Consider the following 20,271-nt stretch of genomic DNA (forward strand, 5'->3'; position numbering starts at 1 on the left):
GCCACTTTCCTGGAACTGGAGATAGAACCAGAGCCAGATAGAACAGAAGAACGAACATACAAACATAATAATAAACACTGTTGCAACAACAACAACTTATCGGCTGTGGAGTGGCTTCTCTGGTAGTGCTTCAAAACTTATAAAAAAGTTATTTTAATTAAGAGACTACGCTTTGCCATTGAACTTTGACTTTTTAAATGCAATGTGCTTTTTGCAGAGATGAGCTTTTTCTCATTCAACCTTCATAGCTTCCACGAGAAATGCTTTTTAGAGCAGCCCATGGAAGTTATGAGTTTTGATTTGAACGCTAACACGTCGTGGCAATTAAAATATATGATGGCTGATGATCAACTGATCATTTTGGCAATTGGACGAAAGAACCTAACTACCTCACTACTAAAATTTTAGGCGACCAACTAATTTCCTACTCGAAAGATATTTCGCATTTAAGTGAACCTAAATCCTCCAGACAAAATAATGCCTAGTCTGAACATGGAAATGGTGGCATAACTTCTTGGTTTCAGATTCTTATTAGTATTATAATATTACGTTTTTGTGTTCTGGAAGGATTATTAGATAGTAAAAATGATTGCAAGGATGCAACTAGTCGCTAGAAAGTGGACTTTTGACATTATAGTTCATATGCCTCAGTGCAAATGCTACCCTCTTCTTATATTTCTTCATCATGGCATTTACAATAAATTCTATCGAAACAAATGTCCGACCTACATTTATTAATAAATATCTCACAAATTCTATACTTTCGCTATTGTTCATCTTATATGGCGCCCAATACATTAAACTTGCTCTAAGCCATAAAAGAAAATATATTTGCAATGGAAAAGAAAACGAAAAAGAAGAAAGAAAAAAAAACGACACATTTTCTAATTTAATATTTTTCCTTTTTTGTTTGCTTATTTACAGACATCATCATATCACACATACCCAATAAAATATATTTGGATGCGTTCGGCAGACGTTGAGCTGGGGCCATAACTGGAACATTGCATTACCCATCAGTATCATCATTATCGTCATCATCAGCAGCAGCACATAACTTTGCCAAATCACCATGATTTGTGTGTAAATAAATGTGAAATATAACCACCATTGTGCGGAGAGTGGAACGCTTTTTTGTTTGGTTTCTTAAGGACGACAATTTTATTACCACTGCTGTGCTGCCGCTGCTTTTGTGGAGACCATAACAATTGATTTGAGGTTTATTGTTATTTTTTGCTGCAGCGATTATGAACAAAAAACCGCCATTGCCCATAACGGCATTCATTGGCGGACCACAAACAAATGCCGCCTCAATTGCGGCCAATAACGCCTCAGCGACGGCCACAAATTCAATGTGCTTTTCAACGCCATCGACGAAAAGTGAAAAACAACGTGACCATCATCATCAGGCAAATGCGGCCAATTCAGGGCTTTGCGGCTGTCATAAAGCACCCAAGTCACATTGCATATCCGCCACAGGTAGGTATACAAAAGCTCACAAACACGCTCGCTCATATAATACACTCACATCCTTTACGAAATGACTTTTTGGTGATTTGTGATTAATGATTCATTAAAAAACGTAAAAGAGGATATGAATGTGACCCCAAAGACAAGCGGATACCATTCATATAATTTTTTACAATTCTCTTTCATGGTGATTCTTTAACTTGCCTTCTTTTTGTCTTGCTTCCTTTTTTTCTTACTCATCTTCTTTTTTTGTCATTACAAAGGTGTTCTGATACTGGTACTTTTATACACGGCCATGGGTTCCATTATTTTTGTAACGCTTGAGGGTGAATTGGATGATACCACATCATTGGAAACAGCAGTGGCCGCCTCAAAGCCCTATCCACGCAATGAACTGGCCAATGCGGAAATCAGATCAAGGTAAGTTTCAACAAAGTTTTTCCTTTTTTTCTGCCTTCTGTTTTGCGGCCACAGCTAACGAGAGTGGTAGAGCAAAAAATAAAAAAAGAAACTACGAAAAACTTTTTCAATTGACCCCAACTGATAACCTTCAAAATGTACGTCTTTGTTTCTTTGCAATGGTTGGTTATTGTTCTTCGTTAAAGTTACGACAAAGTTGCAAACATTGTCGGTTGTTGATAGATATTTGCCTTAGAGCTACTAAATTTAGGATATTTAAGGACGTGGTAGTTGTGAAAGCTGAAAGTTGTTTTTTTTTTCGGTGAAGGAAAACATGACTCAAAATAAAATCGGAATGAAAAAAATACTGGAAATTTTCTAATCATTTGTTTAAACATTCTATTGGTTCGGGAGAAGGGTGTGGGAGAAAATATATTGTATAAAGAATGCATTGTGGGTTTAAAGGGAAGTTAAAAGCCATTCTGTGGCAACAATCTATTGTTCAAGCTTCATATGTGTAGTGCATGCTTTTAGGCGCTCATAATTAAAACAAATGTAGATGAGGTTCTTATTTGTACACAATTGATTTGTGGAGTTTATTTTCGATATAATTTTGACAGCACCTACATTTTTTTAAAGGCCTCCATTGTCAGTGACACACTAATCTTTAAGGGGCTTATATTTTTTCTGCATTTCACAATTTAAGCCACTAATCCTCAGTACTTTTTTAACTTTTTCAATTTCCAATTAAAAATATAATAAATAAAAAGGCAAATACGCTCAAAATGACTGATATTCAATTTGGCATTTTTAGTTAATTAATTATTGATGAGCGTTGCAGAAAAATTATGGATATTTTTTGATGTTTTTCTAATGACGACAGACGGTCTGTCGGCTGGTTGGGCGATATGTAAATTTAACTAAGCAAACTAATTTGATGAATATTTAAATTCATTAAATATTATTAAAAAAAAAAAAACAAATATAATTAAGTCCTCTAAAATTGATTTGCATAAACAAATTGAAATCAATGAGATGAGAGAACAAAAATTTAAGGAAAATGGTGAGAGGGAGAGGTGTATGTTGTTTGCGTGTCAAAAACTAGCATTACATTTGTTGTAATATGGCAAACAAATGTCATAAGAGGTCAACATCAAAATTATTAATTACAGTAAATCTTGTATAGTTCACGAATGAACTAGTTCAGTTGAGCTATTCACTCAAAAGAGCGAACGAACTAGTTGCTGACATTCATTATAATTCACTTAAAGAGCGAACGGCAAAAATCGTTCCTTTCTGTTCACATGTCAGTTGTTTGAATAGTGTCTCACGAAACTCTAAGGTAGTTCAATTTCGTTTAAACGAAAGCTTTAATTCAGAATTTGTGGGGTAAAAAAACAAATAGCCCGGAATATGAAAGATGGAACTAAGAAGACAACTGACGGGAGATTTATGATGAACTACTGAACTAAAAGAACCACAGTGTTCACTCAACTAATAAATAAGCTAAACTTTATTTATTGTCCTGACAGTAAGCCAGCATGTACATTAGGGCGGCGGTTAACGTTAACCCGTGCCACTAGTTTCCATAGTAATTTGTATGGGACCAAAGGTGGATTTTCACGAAAATTCTCTAAAGACGCATTTATAGTCTAATCGATAAACATTTTTTACCAGTTCAAGAAATAGTGAAAATCGGATCGGATTTTGATGTATCTCTGATAGGCCGATTATAGGTATTTTGGGCCTTATATATCTATATCTAAATCTGATCCGATTTCCACTATTTGTTGTAGGATTCGTGTTTTAGCCACAAAAATGTACTGGTAAAAATTTTCACCGATTGGACCATAAATGCGGCTTTTAGAGAATTTTCGTACAAATGCACCTACTACTGTGGAGTAGATGGGCTTATATGCCATCTACTGTGAAGTAGATGGGCTTATATGCCATCTACTGTGGAGTAGATGGGCTTATAGGCCATCTACTGTGGAGTAGATGGGCTTATAGGCCATCTACTGTGGAGTACATAGGCTTATAGGCCATCTACTGTGGAGTAGATGGGCTTATATGCCATCTACTGTGGAATAGATGGGCTTATAGGCCATCTACTGTGGAGTAGATGGGCTTATAGGCCATCTACTGTGGAGTAGATGGGCTCAGAGGCAATCTACTGTAGAGGAGATGGGCTTATAGGCCATCTACTGTGGTGTACATGGGCTTATAGGCCATCTATTGTGGAGTAGTTGGGCTTATAGGCCATCCACTGTCGAGTAGATGGGCTCATAGGCAATTTACTGTCGAGTAGATGTGCTCATAGGCCATCTGCTGTGACGTAGATGGGTTCATAGGCCATTTACTGTCGAGTAGATGGGCTCACAGGCCATTTACTATCTAGTAGATGGGCTTATATGCCATCTACTGTGGAGTGGATGGGCTCACAGGCCATCTACTGTGGAGTAGATGGGCTCTCAAGCCATCTACTGTGGAGTAGATCGACTCACATAACATCTATTGTCGAGTAGATTCGCTCATAGGCCATCTACTGTCGAGTAGATGGGCTTATAGGCCATCCACTGTCGAGTAGATGGGCTCATAGGCCATTTACTGTCGAGTAGATGTGCTCATAGGCCATCTACTGTCGAGTAAATGGGCTCACAGGCCATTTACTATCTAGTAGATGGGCTTATATGCCATCTACTGTGGAGTAGATGGGCTCAGAGGCAATCTACTGTTGAGTGGATGGGCTCACAGGCAATCTACTGTGGAGTGGATGGGCTCACAGGCCATCTACTGTGTGAATGGATGGGCTCACAGGCCATCTACAGTGGAGTGGATGGGCTCACATGCCATCTACTGTGGAGCAGATGGGCTCACAGCCATCTACTGTCAAGTTGATGGGCTCGCAGGACATCTACTCTCGAGTATGCCATCTATTGTTGAGTAGATGGGCTCACAGGCCATCTACTGTGGAGCAAATGGGCTCTCAAACCATCTACTGTGGAGTAGATCGGCTCACAGGACATATATTCTTGAGTAGATTCGCTCATAGGCCATCTACTGTGGAGTAAATGGGCTCAGAGGCAATATACTGTGGAGTGGGTGGGCTCACAGGGCATCTATTGTCTAGTAGATTCGCTCAGAGGCCATCTACTATCGAGTAGATGGGCTTATAGGCCATCTACTGTAGAGTAGATGTGCTTATAGGCCAGCTACTGTTTGTAGATGGACTTATAGGCCAGCTACTGTGGAGTAGATGGGTTTATAGGCCAGCTACTGTGGAGTAGATGGGCTTATAGGCCAGCTACTGTGGAGTAGATGGGCTTATAGGCCAGCTACTGTGGAGTAGATGGGCTTATAGGCCTGCTACTGTGGAGTAAATGGACTTATAGGCCAGCTACTGTGGAGTAGATGGGCTTATAGGCCAGCTACTGTGGAGTAGATGGGCTTATAGGCTATCTATTGTGGAGTAGATGTGCTTATAGGCCAGCTACTGTGGAGTAGATGGGCTTATAGGCCAGCTACTGTGGAGTAGATGGGCTTATAGGCCAGCTACTGTGGAGTAGATGGGCTTATAGGCCAGCTACTGTGGAGTAGATGGGCTTATAGGCCAGCTACTGTGGAGTAGATTGGCTTATAGGCTATCTATTGTGGAGTAGATGTGCTTATAGGCTATCTATTGTGGAGTAGATGTGCTTATAGGCCAGCTACTGTGGAGTAGATGGGCTTATAGGCTATCTATTGTGGAGTAGATGTGCTTATAGGCCAGCTACTGTGGAGTAGATGGGCTTATAGGCCAGCTACTGTGGAGTAGATGGGCTTATAGGTCAGCTACTGTGGAGTAGATGGGCTTATAGGCCAGCTTTTGTGGAGTAGATGGACTTATAGGCCAGCTACTGTGGAGTAGATGTGCTCACAAGCCATCTACTGTGGAGTAGATCGGCTCACAGGGCATCTATTGTCTAGTAGATTCGCTCAGAGGCCATCTACTATCGAGTAGATTCGCTCAGAGGCCATCGAGTAGATGGGCTCATAGGCCATCTACTGTCGAGTAGATGGGCTGATAAGCCATCTACTGTCGAGCAGATGGGCTCACATGCCATATACTGTCAAGTTGAAGGGCTCACAGGCCATCTACTGTGGAGCATATCGGATCACAGGCCATATACTGTGGAGTAGATGGGCCCACATGCCATCTACATTGTAGTAGATAGGCTCACAGGCCATCTATTTTCGAGTAGAAGGTCTCATAGTACATCTTATTTCGAGTATATGGACACATAGATTATCTGTTGTCAAGTAGACGGGCTCATCTTATTTCGAGTGTATGATCTCATGGTCCAATTACTTTCGAGAAGATGGCTTAATAGGACATCTATCTCAAGGAGATGTTTTAATATGTCATCTATTTCACATAGACCATCTACTGTCGAGTAGATGTGCTCATTGGCCATCTATAGTTGAGTAGATGAGCACATAGGCCATCTACAGTTGAGTAGATGAGCACATAGGCCATTTACTGTTGAGTAGATGAGTTCATAGGCCATCTACTGTAGAGTAGATGAGTTCATAGGCCACCTACTTTCGAGTAGGAGGTTTCATATAAGCTAATTTAAAATTAGAAATCCTTTGTTCGACTTTCTGGCTGAAGATTTTTAGAATAATGCCCAGGCGCTAGTTTTTCCTCTATAAAATTTAAAAGCGTATGGAATTTCCGTGATTAAGCTCACCTAGCACATACTTCAACAATTATTTTCTCCTTTAAGTTTATTTTCCTGTCTTATTAGAATCGTCTCAGTGAGTGGTTCGCATTGCACCATCTGTACTGCAATAAGAACTCAATAAAGGCAAAAGTTTTCTTTAAGAAAACAAAAAACATATGAAAAAGAAGAACAAACAACAACAAAAATATATAAACTTTAGTTTCATCTCACTCTCTTGAAAGAAAATTATCTACCAAATTATATTTGAAATGATGGCAAAAATAACAAACAACCGAGGACAAAGGACCGGTGTCCTAAAGTTGAAGTAGTTCTTGTCATGTTGATGCTCAAGAAGAAGACGAAAAAGTTGACTTCTTTCAAAATGTAATAAGAACAGGCCATAGCCAGGCTTGGTTCATGATGATTTCATGTATTAACTGATGGAGATACAAACATGTGTAAAAGCATGTATGTTTGGCAATACAAACAAAGACTCTGTCTGTCTCTTCAAGAAGGTATTTCAAAGTAGAATAAAATTAAGTATATCAAATGGATATGTGTGTTGTCCAGCAATGGCACTTTAATCATGACCATATTCACTTACTTTTACCAACTTTCAGGCTTAAGAACTGGGCCAAAGATAAATGGACAGAATGTTGATTCAAAAAACCCAGAAAAGACCATCATTATGACGGCAACAAGAACAGGACATTCAATGTTTATTTCTATGGCTGATGTACTTTTCGTAGTAGTAGAGTCACACAGACACTAACAACATAAATAAACTTTTCAATTGTCAAAAAGCCAGTTCTGACATTTACAATAAAATCTCATCTTCCACTCAAGACTAAGGCCAATGAAAGATGTTGTAGGACAGGACTATCTAAGGCTCAGCAACAACTTTGGAAATAACATTTCCGTCGCAATGCTCATCATAATCAGAAGCAGCAGCATCATCTTCATCACCAGCATCATCATCATCTGCATCATTGTCCTGCTCATTTGTTTGTTGTGTCCATTGTTGGGACAGGCTCTCACATTGTTAATTCAAGTTAAGTTGTATTTATTAAATTAAATCCTACTTGCCCGTTATCCTGGACTGGCCATACAATTTTATGCATTGCTTTTGTAAAAGTTGGTTTCATTGGCTGAAGACAGCAGTACCAGTAGAAAACTATTGTCGTCCGCATTAATTCAAGTTGTTTCTTTTGTGGAAACTTTGCTGTGTGTGTTTTGTTAAACTTACAGCAAAGCACACTTCTTCTTTTTCTGCTTCTTCTTCTGGTTTACGTTTGTCCCAATTTTATAGTTATGATGTTCCAAAACAAAACGACAATTCAACTGACAATGCCCGGCTAGTGTTGTTAAGAACTTGTTTTTCATTTTCACTTGCTGAGATAATTGTCGTATTATAACAACAAAGAAAGAGGGAGAGAGGGAACAATAAAAACTATTTTATTTATAAGGTACCACTTATATGCCACTCACTTGAATGCGGGTTCTGTCACTAAATGAACCGCAGTGCAAATTGATTTGCATGTTAAACATACTTACACTTATCTATGCAAACTAAAGAACCACGGCAACAACAACAAGAATAATAGCAGTCTTTTGTGTAATGGTTGGCATGAAGAGTTGGCGAACATAATACGGAAAACAGAGTACTGAACTATGGCGACGTATATGAAGATGAAGTCATCTGCCTGGATATAAAAAGGCCTTTGACCTCATGTATGACAGACTGACCCAGTGAATGAAAGACTCGCTACAACTCGAATAAAAGCTAAATTCTTCAACATCAGCGTTATTTCTGCGCTCATGCTCCCACTGAAGACAAGGACGAACAGACCAAAGATATATTCTACGAGCGCTTAGAAGAAACATATGACCGTTGTCCTGTCCATGACATTAAAATTGTTCTAGGCGATTTTAATGCCAAAATTGGAAAGGGGAATGTCTTTGGTCCATCAGTCGGGAAGTTCAGTCTCCACAGTAAAACATCTGACAATGGTATAAGGCTGATAGACTTTGCAGCTGCAAAAAACATGGAAGTTAGCACTACCAGATTTAAGCATCACGATATTCATAAGGGCACCTGGCTGTCTCTAGATCAAAGAACAAGTCATCAAATTGATAATGTTGTAATAGATGGAAGACATGCGTCGAGCGTGTTTGGATGTACGATCATTCCGAGGAGCAAACATAGATTCGGACCAATACCTTATTGCAGCAAAGGTACCCGTACCCGACTAAACGTTGTAAATAAAGATCGAACAGATACAACGCGGAAGTTGGACATCGGTAGGCTGCAAACACAACAGGCAGCCACAGCTTATTCCACTCAAATAGCCCAATTGCTAAGTGAAAGCACTCCTCGTCCCGAAAGCATATCAGCACAATGGCAAAATATTACCCACTCCATGCAAACAGCCGCAAAGTCCATACTTGGATACCAGAGACCTCCATCAAGGAATCCATGACCAGGGGTGTGGTGCTGCTACCGAAGAGAAAAATGCGGAATAGGGCTACTCTACAATCAGTTGCAACGCGTAGCGCACAATAGAGGTATCGTTAGAAAAGGAGAGAAAAGAAACGTCTTTTCCACAGGAAAAAGACAGAAATGGAAAAGCGGGAGTGTGAAAAACATCGAGATGTACAGGGGCCAGAATGAAGTCCGAAAGTTCTACCAAAGAGTAAAACATCAAATTGATGCTTTGCTACAGGCACATCCTCCGGTAGAGACCAGCAAGGCAATTTGCTAACTGATACAGACAGTGTGTCCAGGATATGGAAATAACATTTTTCCAAACTTTTTGTATCCGATAGTAGCGAAGATGGCAAAGATACCACAGCTTCAATCCTAGATGGTGATATTGAATGTATACCGTCCAGCTAAGATGAGGTAAAGACAGCAATAAATCGGCTAAAAAATAATAACGCAGCAGAAGCCGATGTCTTACCAGCCGAGCTGTTCAAAACCGGAGGCTACACGCTGATAAGGTGTATTCATCAGCTAGTTAGCACCATCTGGCAGGAAGAATGAGTACTCGACGATTGGAACCTGAGAATCCTGTGCCCTGTCCACAAGAAAGGAGATAAGACTGTATGCTCTAACTATAGGGGCATAAGTATTCACCCTATTGGCTACAAGATAGTGTTAGGGATACTGTGCGAACAACTAGAGCCTATGGTCAACGAAATAATTGGACCATACCAATGCGGCTTTAGACCTGGCAAGTTCACCATTGACCAGATATTTACCCTGCGCAAATCCTGGAGAAGACCCAAGAGATGCAGATCGACACCTACCACCTTTTTGTCGATTATAAAGCAGCGTTCGTCAGTCTCCCACGTTCAATGGTATTCCAAGCCATGTCTGAATTAGGTATCACTGCAAAGCTCACTCGGCTTTGTAGAATGATATTAACTGATACTCGGCCCTTAGTTAAAATAGTAACAAACCTCTCCGAAGAGTTTAGTACCAAAAGAGGTTTCAGACAAAGAGACGGCCTTTCGTGTGACTTATTCAACATTCTGCTGGAAAAGGTTATACGAGATACGAAGGTCAAAGGAAGCGGAACAATATATACAAACAGCCATATGTTACTTGCTTATGCCGATGCCATTGACATAATGGGTCGATCGGTGAAGGAAGTAACTGATACCTTTGCAATAGTCGAAAGGGAATCTACTAAAGTGGGTCTGGCGGTAAACGGCGAGAAGACCAAGTTGATGGTGTCGACGCGCAATGCGTCCAACTGTTGACGTTGGTTCCTATAGTTTTGAGGTAGTAAAAGACTGTGTCTACCTCGACAACGCCGTAAACACAACAAACAAAAACAGTTGGGGAATAAAAAGAAGAATTATATTCTCCTACAGATGCTACTTTTGCATAGGTAAGCAGTTTAAGAGCAAAGTCACATCTCTTCAAACAAAAACAACGCTTTACAAAACACTGATATGACCTGTTCTGATGTATGGTTCCAAAGCCTGGGTACTTGCGCAAGCAGACAAGGCAGTGCTTGGTGGGTTTGACGGAAAAATTCTTCCAAACATCTATGTACCAATCTGCGTTGACGGTGAATATTGACGTCGTATGAACCACGAGCTGTATCTGCTATAGAACGACATCAGTATAGATAAACCTATCGAGATGCAACGATTGCATTGACTAGGTCATATCATAAGTATGAGCCATGATGAACCCGCTAAAAAGGCGTATAAATACGGTCCACATGGCGGTGCACGCAGAATTGGCAGGCCTACGCTTTGATGTAGCAAACAAGTGGATGAACAGATGAAAAGGCGCAGTATTTCAGAAAGCGAAGCAACAAACAGATAGGATTGGAGATCTTTTCTTTAGTTCGGCTTATGGAACAAATGTTCTGTAATGGGCCAGCTAAGTAAGTCCCTGATATTATTTTTCCCAATAAAATATTTCCTCAATTCTTCAGGATTAACTTTCAAGTACATGGTTACATAGGCCATATATTGTCGAACAGACGGTCTCATAGGCCATCTACTGTCGAGTATGTGGGTTGATAGGCCATCTACTTTCGAATAGTTAGTATCGTATCCCGTCTACTTTCGAGTAGATACTTCCATAAGCCATCTATTTTCTAGTAGATGGTCTCACAGGTCATCTACTTTCGGGCAGATTGTCTCATAGGCCATCTTCATTCGAGTAGATGATTTCACAGGTCATCTTCTTTCGATCTCATTCGTAATTTACTTTCGATTAGATGATCTCATAGGCCATATTTTTTCGAGTAGATGGTCTGATAGGTCGTATAGTTCCTAAATGGTCTCACAGGCCATTTACTTTCGAGTAGATGGCAGCATAGGTCATCTGCTGTCAAGTAGATGGGTTCATAGGTCATCTTCTTTCGTAATTTACTTTCGATTAGATGATCTCACAGGCCATATATTTTCGAGGAGATTGTCTCATAGGTCATCTTCATTCGAGTAGATGATTTCACAGGTCATCTTCTTTCGAGTAGATGATCTCATTGGTAATTTACTTTCGATTAAATGATCTCATAGGCCATATTTTTTCGAGTAGAAGGTCTGATATGTCGTCTAGTTCCTAGATGGTCTCACAGGCCATCTACTTTCGAGTAGATGGTAGCATAGTCCATCTGCGAGTATATGGGCTCATAGGTCATTTACTTTGGAATAGATGATCTCATAGGTCATCTACTATAGAGTAGATGTTCTCAAGGGCCATTTACTTTCGAACTTTTTGAAGAAGGATTTTTGATTTATGGTTTCTTCTTAACAATAGGCGGCTGTTGTGCTAACCCATTTTAGAAAAAATAATTTCTTAGTTACTCTACTGCACATTAGGTAGCTTTTGAGCTAATACACCTAACCGATAGTAGTCTCAGAACGTATTAGCACCATAGTGATGCCCACGGCGCGGATATTCCCCGAATCCATGTACGTCACAGAAAATGATCTCTAGCGCATCTTCTCCTCTAAAGTAATATTTAGAAATTTATTTCTGAGATCACATATTGTAACTTAAGTGGAGTACACACCATCATTCAAAACTGACCGTCAACGAACTTTTACCACAATTTTCTGGCAAATAATTTTTTTTTTTTGGCTAAAAATACATGACATCGACCCCGATGACTGTCAGTTTTGTTGGTCAGTGTGTACTATGCTTTAGACAGCTTCTAAGAAAAATTATACAAGCTAAGATTTTCAAGATGCCCTTTAGTGGAAAACATAATTTTATGTCAAAATACTGTAACATAACATAATCCAGCACCGTTTGCCGATGTATAATAACAATGGAATGTCCCATCTTATTATGTTCAATATCTTTGTACGCAGATACAGAGTTGAAAATGTCTAGCGTCAAGTAGCTACACTAATATTACGCCGATGAAAATATAAGCAAACGACGGCCAGTCACCATCAGGTATAAAGAAGATGCTGTATAGGCAGTCTGATAGTCTGAGGTTATAAATCATGCACTTGACACGTGTGGAAGTAGCATAGTTAATGCTTAGTCGAGTGAAGTTATGAAATGTGTCCTCGAAAGCTAGTGGAAGTAGATTTGGTTGTCGTCTGAGTCAAGTGGGCTGAGAAACGTCCCCTTTGCTTTGCTACATAGTACCGCTGTCGCCGTCGTTGTTGGTTGCGTGTGTTTTGTGAGTCGAGCGGGGTTGTAAAACGTACCCCCGGCTCTTAACAAAATGTCTATTGCATCGGACAGCTGATGTGCCAAACCAATCGACCTGTCGTCAGCAGCATCCCCTGCTGTTCCAAAGCTGCCGCCAATTTCCCTGCCCTCGATTTCCCTTCGGCCTGTTGAGCCAAAGCCGTCGCCAATTGTCTTCTTTCATAAGGCCGCTGCTGTGGCAAAGCCACCGATTTCTTTGCGTCAAACAGCTACACTGATATATATTACGCCGACGAAAATTGAATCAAACGACGGTCAGCCATTAGCAGGTATGAAAGGAGGTGCTACAGTGGTAAGACAGGAAACTAATAGATACATTAGCCTCAAATAGCTGCACTAATATTTAGTACGGCGAAGAAAGTTCAATCAAACGACTACCAGGAGATGTAAGTGCCAGTACTGTAGAGCCAATGTGTTCTTCTTTGCCACGCCGGTGCCGAAGTTTTTCGGCAATTTACACACATACGACCCGAGTTCATAGAAAGAGCGTACGAAAGAGAGATAATGTTTTGATTTGTGTTTGTAGCGTGCGTGCATTAAAACACACTAACACACAGTCATAAGTTGCCAATAGTTTGACTACATTCACATTTTGATCTGGTCTCTTCTTGGTCACCCATTCTGTAGATCAGCGTTAGGCAGGAAACAGCACACGTGCTCTTAGTTAACGTTTCTCTCTCTCCACTCACAACTAATTGAAAAATATTTACTCACACAATGACATTCTCTAAAGTATGCAATAGAAAAATAAAAAAAAAATAGAAAAAAACGCTGTTGTAGAGACAAATATTACGCACGGATATACCCAGACCAAAATGTTTATACATTTTCACGCACTAACATGCCGGTTTTGAAAAGAGGGACGATCATGCACACCAACGCACGAAACCGTTTTAATGGTATAATTTTTCACGGCGTTGTTACTGTTTAGTACATTCTTTACACGATTTTGAAAGGGCAAGTTTTGAATACAAAAATTAGACACGATGGTGATAAGCAAGTTTCGTGCGTGTTTCAAGTTTACAAATGAGCACAAAAAAATGTTCGGCTCGCGTTGCACGAAACCCACCTTTTGTTTGAGAAAGCAAGACACGCACTACTCACGACACGACACTCGGCCATCTCTAGCTGTGAATCCATCAATTTTACAGCAGAAGTCAGTCTACTCAACAGTAAATGTCCGGCCCCTGCGACCATCTAGGCACCAGTCGTTCTCACACACGAAATCTTTTTAATGATATAACATTACACAATGATGTTGTTGTTTCGTACTTTCTTTTTACACGATTTTAATGGACAATTTTTGAACACAAGAATTTGGCACGATCGTGACACGAATGTGTGTCCGTGTTTCGAGTTTGCAAAAGAGTAGGACAACGAACCAAACATTTTTCGGCACGCGTGACCCGAAACATTTTTTTTTGAGAAGGCAAGACACGCAGTACTCACGAAAAGACACGCGCCAATCTCTAACTGCGAATCCATCAATTCTACAGCATAAGTAGATTGCATCTGCCTCCATATAGGCACTAGTCTTTCTCACACATTTAGCACTCGAAGTGGTCTGTCATTACTCATGTACCGTCAACCAGACTTTGTGCATGTGTCACAAAGTCACTTTATCTGAAATTCAAATAAATTGAAAAATAAATTCTTTGCCCACTATGGGAAGTAATAATTGTTCCAAAAACATCCCAGACGGGACAAGGGAGACTTCTCTCACTATGCGAAGTATTTTTGTGAATACCCATGTATGTATGTCATGTGGAGTCCTGGGGAAGAATGGTGTAGATATGGGCGAATGAAGAAATTAAAGGCACATAACGCAAAAAAAAGAAATGGAAATCGAAACGAAATAAATTTAAATGAAAATGACATTTCACAGCAAACACAAGTAATCTGTAACTAGCATTACATACACATGCCAAACAAATATGTATCTCTCTCATACACACGGACGATTATATAGATACAGTAGGACCTTTGATAAGTTTTGTTTATTATTGTTATGTGCAAAAATGGCGCGCAAGTATCTCTCACCAGACACAGACACAATTCAACTAATTGAAAAACCATGCACTCATAGACGATTCGATTTCAAATTCGTTCGAATTACTACCCCGTTATTGGCAAAATTGTTTGCCCTGTTGCCTGTAAAGTACAGTACACATTGACAGTTTTGAATGAAGATTTTTTGCAATTATCGATAACTGTCCAACCGTCCAGCAACCACAAAATATTTTGTGGTTGCATGATGAATAACAAAAATGAACGGCCACACTAACAAGCAAGAACAAAGCTGTCATTCAAAACTGGCAATGTGTACTCAGCTTATATATCTACACATTTTTACTACGATAAACATTTTTCCTTTATGATGTCGAAAAAATAGTAAAAATTAGTAGATTCCTGCAGCTCTGGAACAGATATTTTGTTTAATTGAAAAAAGAAGATTTTGTATAATCCAAAAACAAAAGTTACAACCAAACTAGAGTTGTACTTTTTAGCGACTGTGTTCATCGTCTAGGCGTCTAGCCTAAGCCACATCCGCGATAGTTTTTGCATCTTTACAAAGAGATCAGTTAACGCTGACGACGGCGTCAGCGTGCTGAATCTTTCGTTCTTTAATCGTTTCTTCGTTGATCGTTATTTTATCTTTCGGTCGGTACTCAGTAAACTACTGAACTATACCGACTGATCTAGTTCGTACGCTCTTTTCAATGAATTGTTCAATTGAACTAGTTCGTTCGTGAACTAGTTTGTCATGAAGAAATACAATTGAACGTTTAAATACCCGTCATTGTATAAAAACATTTGCATTTGAAGAACCAAAAGTTCGATGACAGAAAAGCCACTCCACAGCCGATATGTCTGAAGAGCTGCCAAACCAACAGCGAAACTAGTCACATAATTTGGTGGTTGTGTGGGTTCGAAAAAAAATTTCGATCATAAAGCTTAACTCTAAACGTGAAAATTAATAAAATTAACATTAAAAATTATCTTCGCCCTAACAGGCAAATTTTCAAAAAAAGAAAAATATTTTTTTTTTACAAAAGTTTTCATTTCAAATTTTCATAGAACGAGAATTGAGCTCCTGCTTTAAGGTCAATTGTAAGGCAAAGGATTCGTTGTTATATTTTCGCATTATGGAGAGTACATGTATTAGTGCGTGATAGGTTTCACTGTTGATATATATTGAAATATTCCTGAAACAGCAATTTCTTACGCACGGAAAAAAAATCCAAAAAGTCAAACAGTAACGTAGCCAGTGTTGTGTGTCAAAATGGTTCTGGGAGGGGGGTTCGTCGAACAAACTTACCAACCCAACTGCATGCTCCATCCATGGTGGAGCGAAAATGGAAAATATAAAAATTTCATAGTTCAAATTTTTATTGTTTTTCGTTCGTTCGTTTACTTTCATTCCTCAACACAGGCATTCCGTAAATGTTAAATAAATTTGTATTCCTTTTATTGTTGTTGCTGGTGAAATTGCTGTTGTTGTTTTAATGGAATATCCATCTCCACAAAATAAAACATTAAATTTACATTTATATACCCAAGCAAGCATATGTATGTAAATATTCACCCAGATAAGAGAGAACAATGAACTAGAAATTGCATCATGTTTGGGCAAGAGTGAAAGATAGAGAGAGAGGAAGAGAGGAGCGTGATGGTGGAACGAAGGGATGTATGTATGTGAGTAAGCCTCAAGTTACTTTATTTAATCCTTGAGCTATGGGACAAGGATTGTGTACCAGAACCCAAAACCATATAAAATTCTAAACAACAAAGTTTTTAATATGGTCCTGGTGCATGCATGCATATGCAGGCAGGCATCTAGGCAAGCTATTTTGCAGCTAGTTCCATTAGACAAATAATGTTAAGATATTTATGTTTGTGGACATGTGGACAGACGAACGACGTCTAGTGGGTAAATACAGTGAGGGGCTTAAAAAAATGTTTGGAAAAATAAAATTTAAAATAAAATATTCAATATTTAATATGTGATTGTTTTGGATTGATTTCTGTGTGTGGTGCATACTTTTAGGTGCTCAATGAAGAAATAACTTATTTTCGTTTTGTAGTTTGAAACCTGATCTGTATTTATCTTTCATAATATAGCAAAAATATGGTTTATCCCAAGGCGAATTTAAGAAGGTGATCCAAAAGACGAATTCAGGCCGTAATCTTTATTTGCTGACAACATTTTTTGCCCGAAATATCCTCAAAAGTTAGAAGAAAATGGTAAAATATTCTTCGCGAGGCTTAAATAAAAATGTTGTACACAGATATTCTTTATAGAAGCAAAATATTTATTATTTATTTTTGATTAAAAAAATATGTTTTGACAGCAAATGAAGACATCAGTTGGTATCATTGTATCACCTTCTTTCTTGCACCATGATTTATCCCCAGCTGAGTTGTTTAAATGTTTTCCTCAAGAGTGTTGCATACTTTTAGGGTGATCATGTGTTTAAAATATAGCATCACAGTTTCACCTCTGGAGCTGGATTCTTGTTCTATGAAAATTTTGAGCGAAAAATGTTTTATTTATAATAATTTTTATTTGACAGTTTTCCCTTTAGAGCATTTTCCAAATTTTGATAGCAAGAATTGATCACCTGCCGCTGAGTCAAATGAGGAACTTAAATGGTATTTGAACAAAGTTGTCAGGGACTGGGGACGATTTTTTCCAATAAAAAACGAGGCTAGAAAATACCAGCCAATTTGTTTTCCATATTTCGTATAAGCTGAACTTTTTTCTCTTACAAAATGCCTTATCATAAGTGAAGGTTCCCAATTAAGTTACTTAACTTAGACCTCACGAATGATTTGACATAATTTGCAACAACTTCTCACCACAACATTGCACCCTTTCTCCATCGTTCGTTACTTGGGGTAGTTATTGTATTTTTATGTGTCCTTAAGATAGTTCTTGTTTGGTACTCCATAGGAAATTGTTAAGCTTAATTTAAGGAAACCCAGCAAGTAAACAATACTGTTGCTCCGCTCTACTCCCCTTCTTGCCAAAAAGTAGTTTTATTATTTCTAAATGGTTTAGAGGAGGATACTTGGCCAAAGCCAAAATAACTGCAAGACGTATATCTAAAATAATACCCCATCTATAGTTGCAAACAACAAAAGTAAACGTTCTTTTTCTATTTGTTTTTGCCAAGAGATTTGTGGCATTTCCTCTTAGCTATCCATGGCCATATAGGAATGAAGCAACTACGAAGTGTATGCTGTTAGCTCTTAAAGAAAATACTCCGGCATTTAAGGGTTAGGTTTCATGACAATTTTCTAAGCACAGCAAACAAAAAAAAGGGTTTCCTTATGACCCTCTGTTTGATGTAAACTAGTCTCTCTGCCTCCTCTCTCTCCGCATTCTTAACTTCTCTCCCTCATGCGATAGGAAATATGACCAGGTTTGTTTTACTTAATAAAAATAGAAAAATAATATTTCTTGTCGTCCTAGTTGAAGTCAAGGAATTTCTAATAGAAATAAAATTGGAGGGGAGACAGCAAGGGTTTGGAAAGAAAGAAATATTCTACTCATGTAAATAAACAAGTTTCATATGGTGTAGTTGTTCTGCTCTTATTGCTTGTTGTCCTTACAATTACTTAAAATACTTGTCTCTATTTTATTATGACCCCAAAAGAGTTTCGGTATTGTGGTTTTATGGAAATTATGTTGTTTGGATTTTCAATTGAGAATTAAAAAGAAGACAAGAAAAGTGTAAAGAAAGAGGAATTTTTTTTATTAGTGAAAGTGAAAGTAATTATACCTAAAAGTATGCATCAGGGAAGAGAAAAAGGGAGATTATTTTTAAGCCCAATAATATGGTACATCCCAGCAAAAAAAGTCCTGCCAAAATAATGAGTTTCTATAGTACTTTTTGGTAGTTGTAACTACTTACAAAACCCCCTACTAACCCATTATTTTAACAAGACATGTCGCACTCAATAACTAGTTATTCTATGACCAATATAACCACTGGAATAACTAGTTATTTCATGGCCACTCGAAGTTGAAAAATAAACTATAAGTTAAAAATATTTTCTATTTTTGGAACAGTTGAGGTCGAATTTGTTTTCAATTTCAACACGCTTCAAATTTTTTATTTTATTTTTTTTTACCTCGCCCTCTCCCGGATTTGAGCACACAAACTTCTGCTTTGTAGCCCAACACACTACACACTCGGCCACACACACGAACATTAGGGGTTGTTTAATGCAGCATCCGGCAAAAAGGGGCACACGTGCCCTTGATGAGAATAAGAACAGAACAACCACAACTCAGTCTTCGTTCAGAAGTCAATGAAGAAGGTTCTGCTGTCGCTTGTTTCAATGATTTTTAATTTTGGCAATGCATTAACACGCTGTTTGTGGAGAGATTCGTATGCGTGAGGCCGCAAACAATGAGTTTGTATTGGTGCCGATACCTGGTTTAATGACTCACATGTGCTTACATTTGTATCACCAACTGCTTTTTTTTAACAAAAAAACACACGGCCGGCGGTGAGCTTTGAACACGGAACAATCGGACACACAAGCTCTGTGCCACCATACTCATTACTTAGTAATGAGTAATATAAGTAGTTGGTTTTGTATACATTACTTTGTAATGGGTTACGTAATGACTAACTAACTTTGTAATGGGTTACATAATGACTAACGGATCCAAATTTTTGCTGGGATCTTTCATATAGGTGAATCTATAGATGTTTGACATATTGTAGATGACCGAGGTATTTAACAAGTAAAAAGTCGTTAAGTTAGGCCGAGCCGAACTTTTTATACCCTGCACCATAAAGTAGTCTTAACTAAAATGGAATAATTAGTTTCCTCAAAAGTCAAATTGCGAATTGTTCAGTCAAACATCGTAGCTAAGACCCTGCAAATACCGAAAATCGGGAGGTACCGTTATATGGGGGCGATACCAAACCATGGACATATGTTGACGATTTTTTGTGAAGAAGTTTCGCGGCTACTGAGAACCTCAAATGTCAAACTACAGATAGTTCGGTTAAAAATTTTAGCTAACATTCTCAAAGTATGGAAAATCGGGAGGTACCGTTATATGGGGGCTATACCAAAACGTGGAGCTATGTTGACGATTTTTGGTGGAGAAGTTTCGTGACCACTGAGAACCTCAAATGTCCAATTGCAGCTAGTTCGGTTAAAAATTTGTTAGCTAAAATCCTCCAAATACTGAAAATCGGGAGGTACCGCTATATGGGGGCTATACCAAAACATGGGCTTATGTTGACGATATTTGGTGGATATTTTTTTTGGCTGTTGAGAACCTTAAATGTCAAATTACAGCTAGTTCAGTTAAAATTTGTACATAGACTCCTCAAAATACCGAAAATCGGGAGGTACCGCTATATTGGGGCTGTACCAAAAGATGGACCTATGTTGACAAGTTTTATTGAAGAAGTTTCGTGGCTACTGAGAACCTTAAATGTCCAATTGCATCTAGATTGTAGCTAAAATTCTCAAAAT

At 38.6% G+C, this 20,271-nt stretch overlaps 1 protein-coding gene across 1 annotated transcript in view; it reads left to right on the forward strand.

Annotated features, from left to right (window-relative positions):
- LOC141396372 (TWiK family of potassium channels protein 7-like) overlaps positions 1-20,271 on the forward strand; it is a 224,388-nt gene that overhangs the window by 99,267 nt on the left and 104,850 nt on the right. Inside the window, exons 3-4 of the mRNA XM_073971779.1 lie at positions 925-1,479; positions 1,734-1,890. Coding sequence (XP_073827880.1) covers positions 1,248-1,479; positions 1,734-1,890 — 389 coding nt within the window. The 5' untranslated portion in view covers positions 925-1,247. The remainder of the gene's footprint in view (positions 1-924; positions 1,480-1,733; positions 1,891-20,271) is intronic.

The sequence above is a fragment of the Musca autumnalis genome, unplaced genomic scaffold, assembly GCF_047663935.1.
Source record: "Musca autumnalis isolate F117 unplaced genomic scaffold, ASM4766393v1 scaffold_3, whole genome shotgun sequence".
In the NCBI taxonomy this organism is placed as follows: domain Eukaryota; kingdom Metazoa; phylum Arthropoda; class Insecta; order Diptera; family Muscidae; genus Musca; species Musca autumnalis.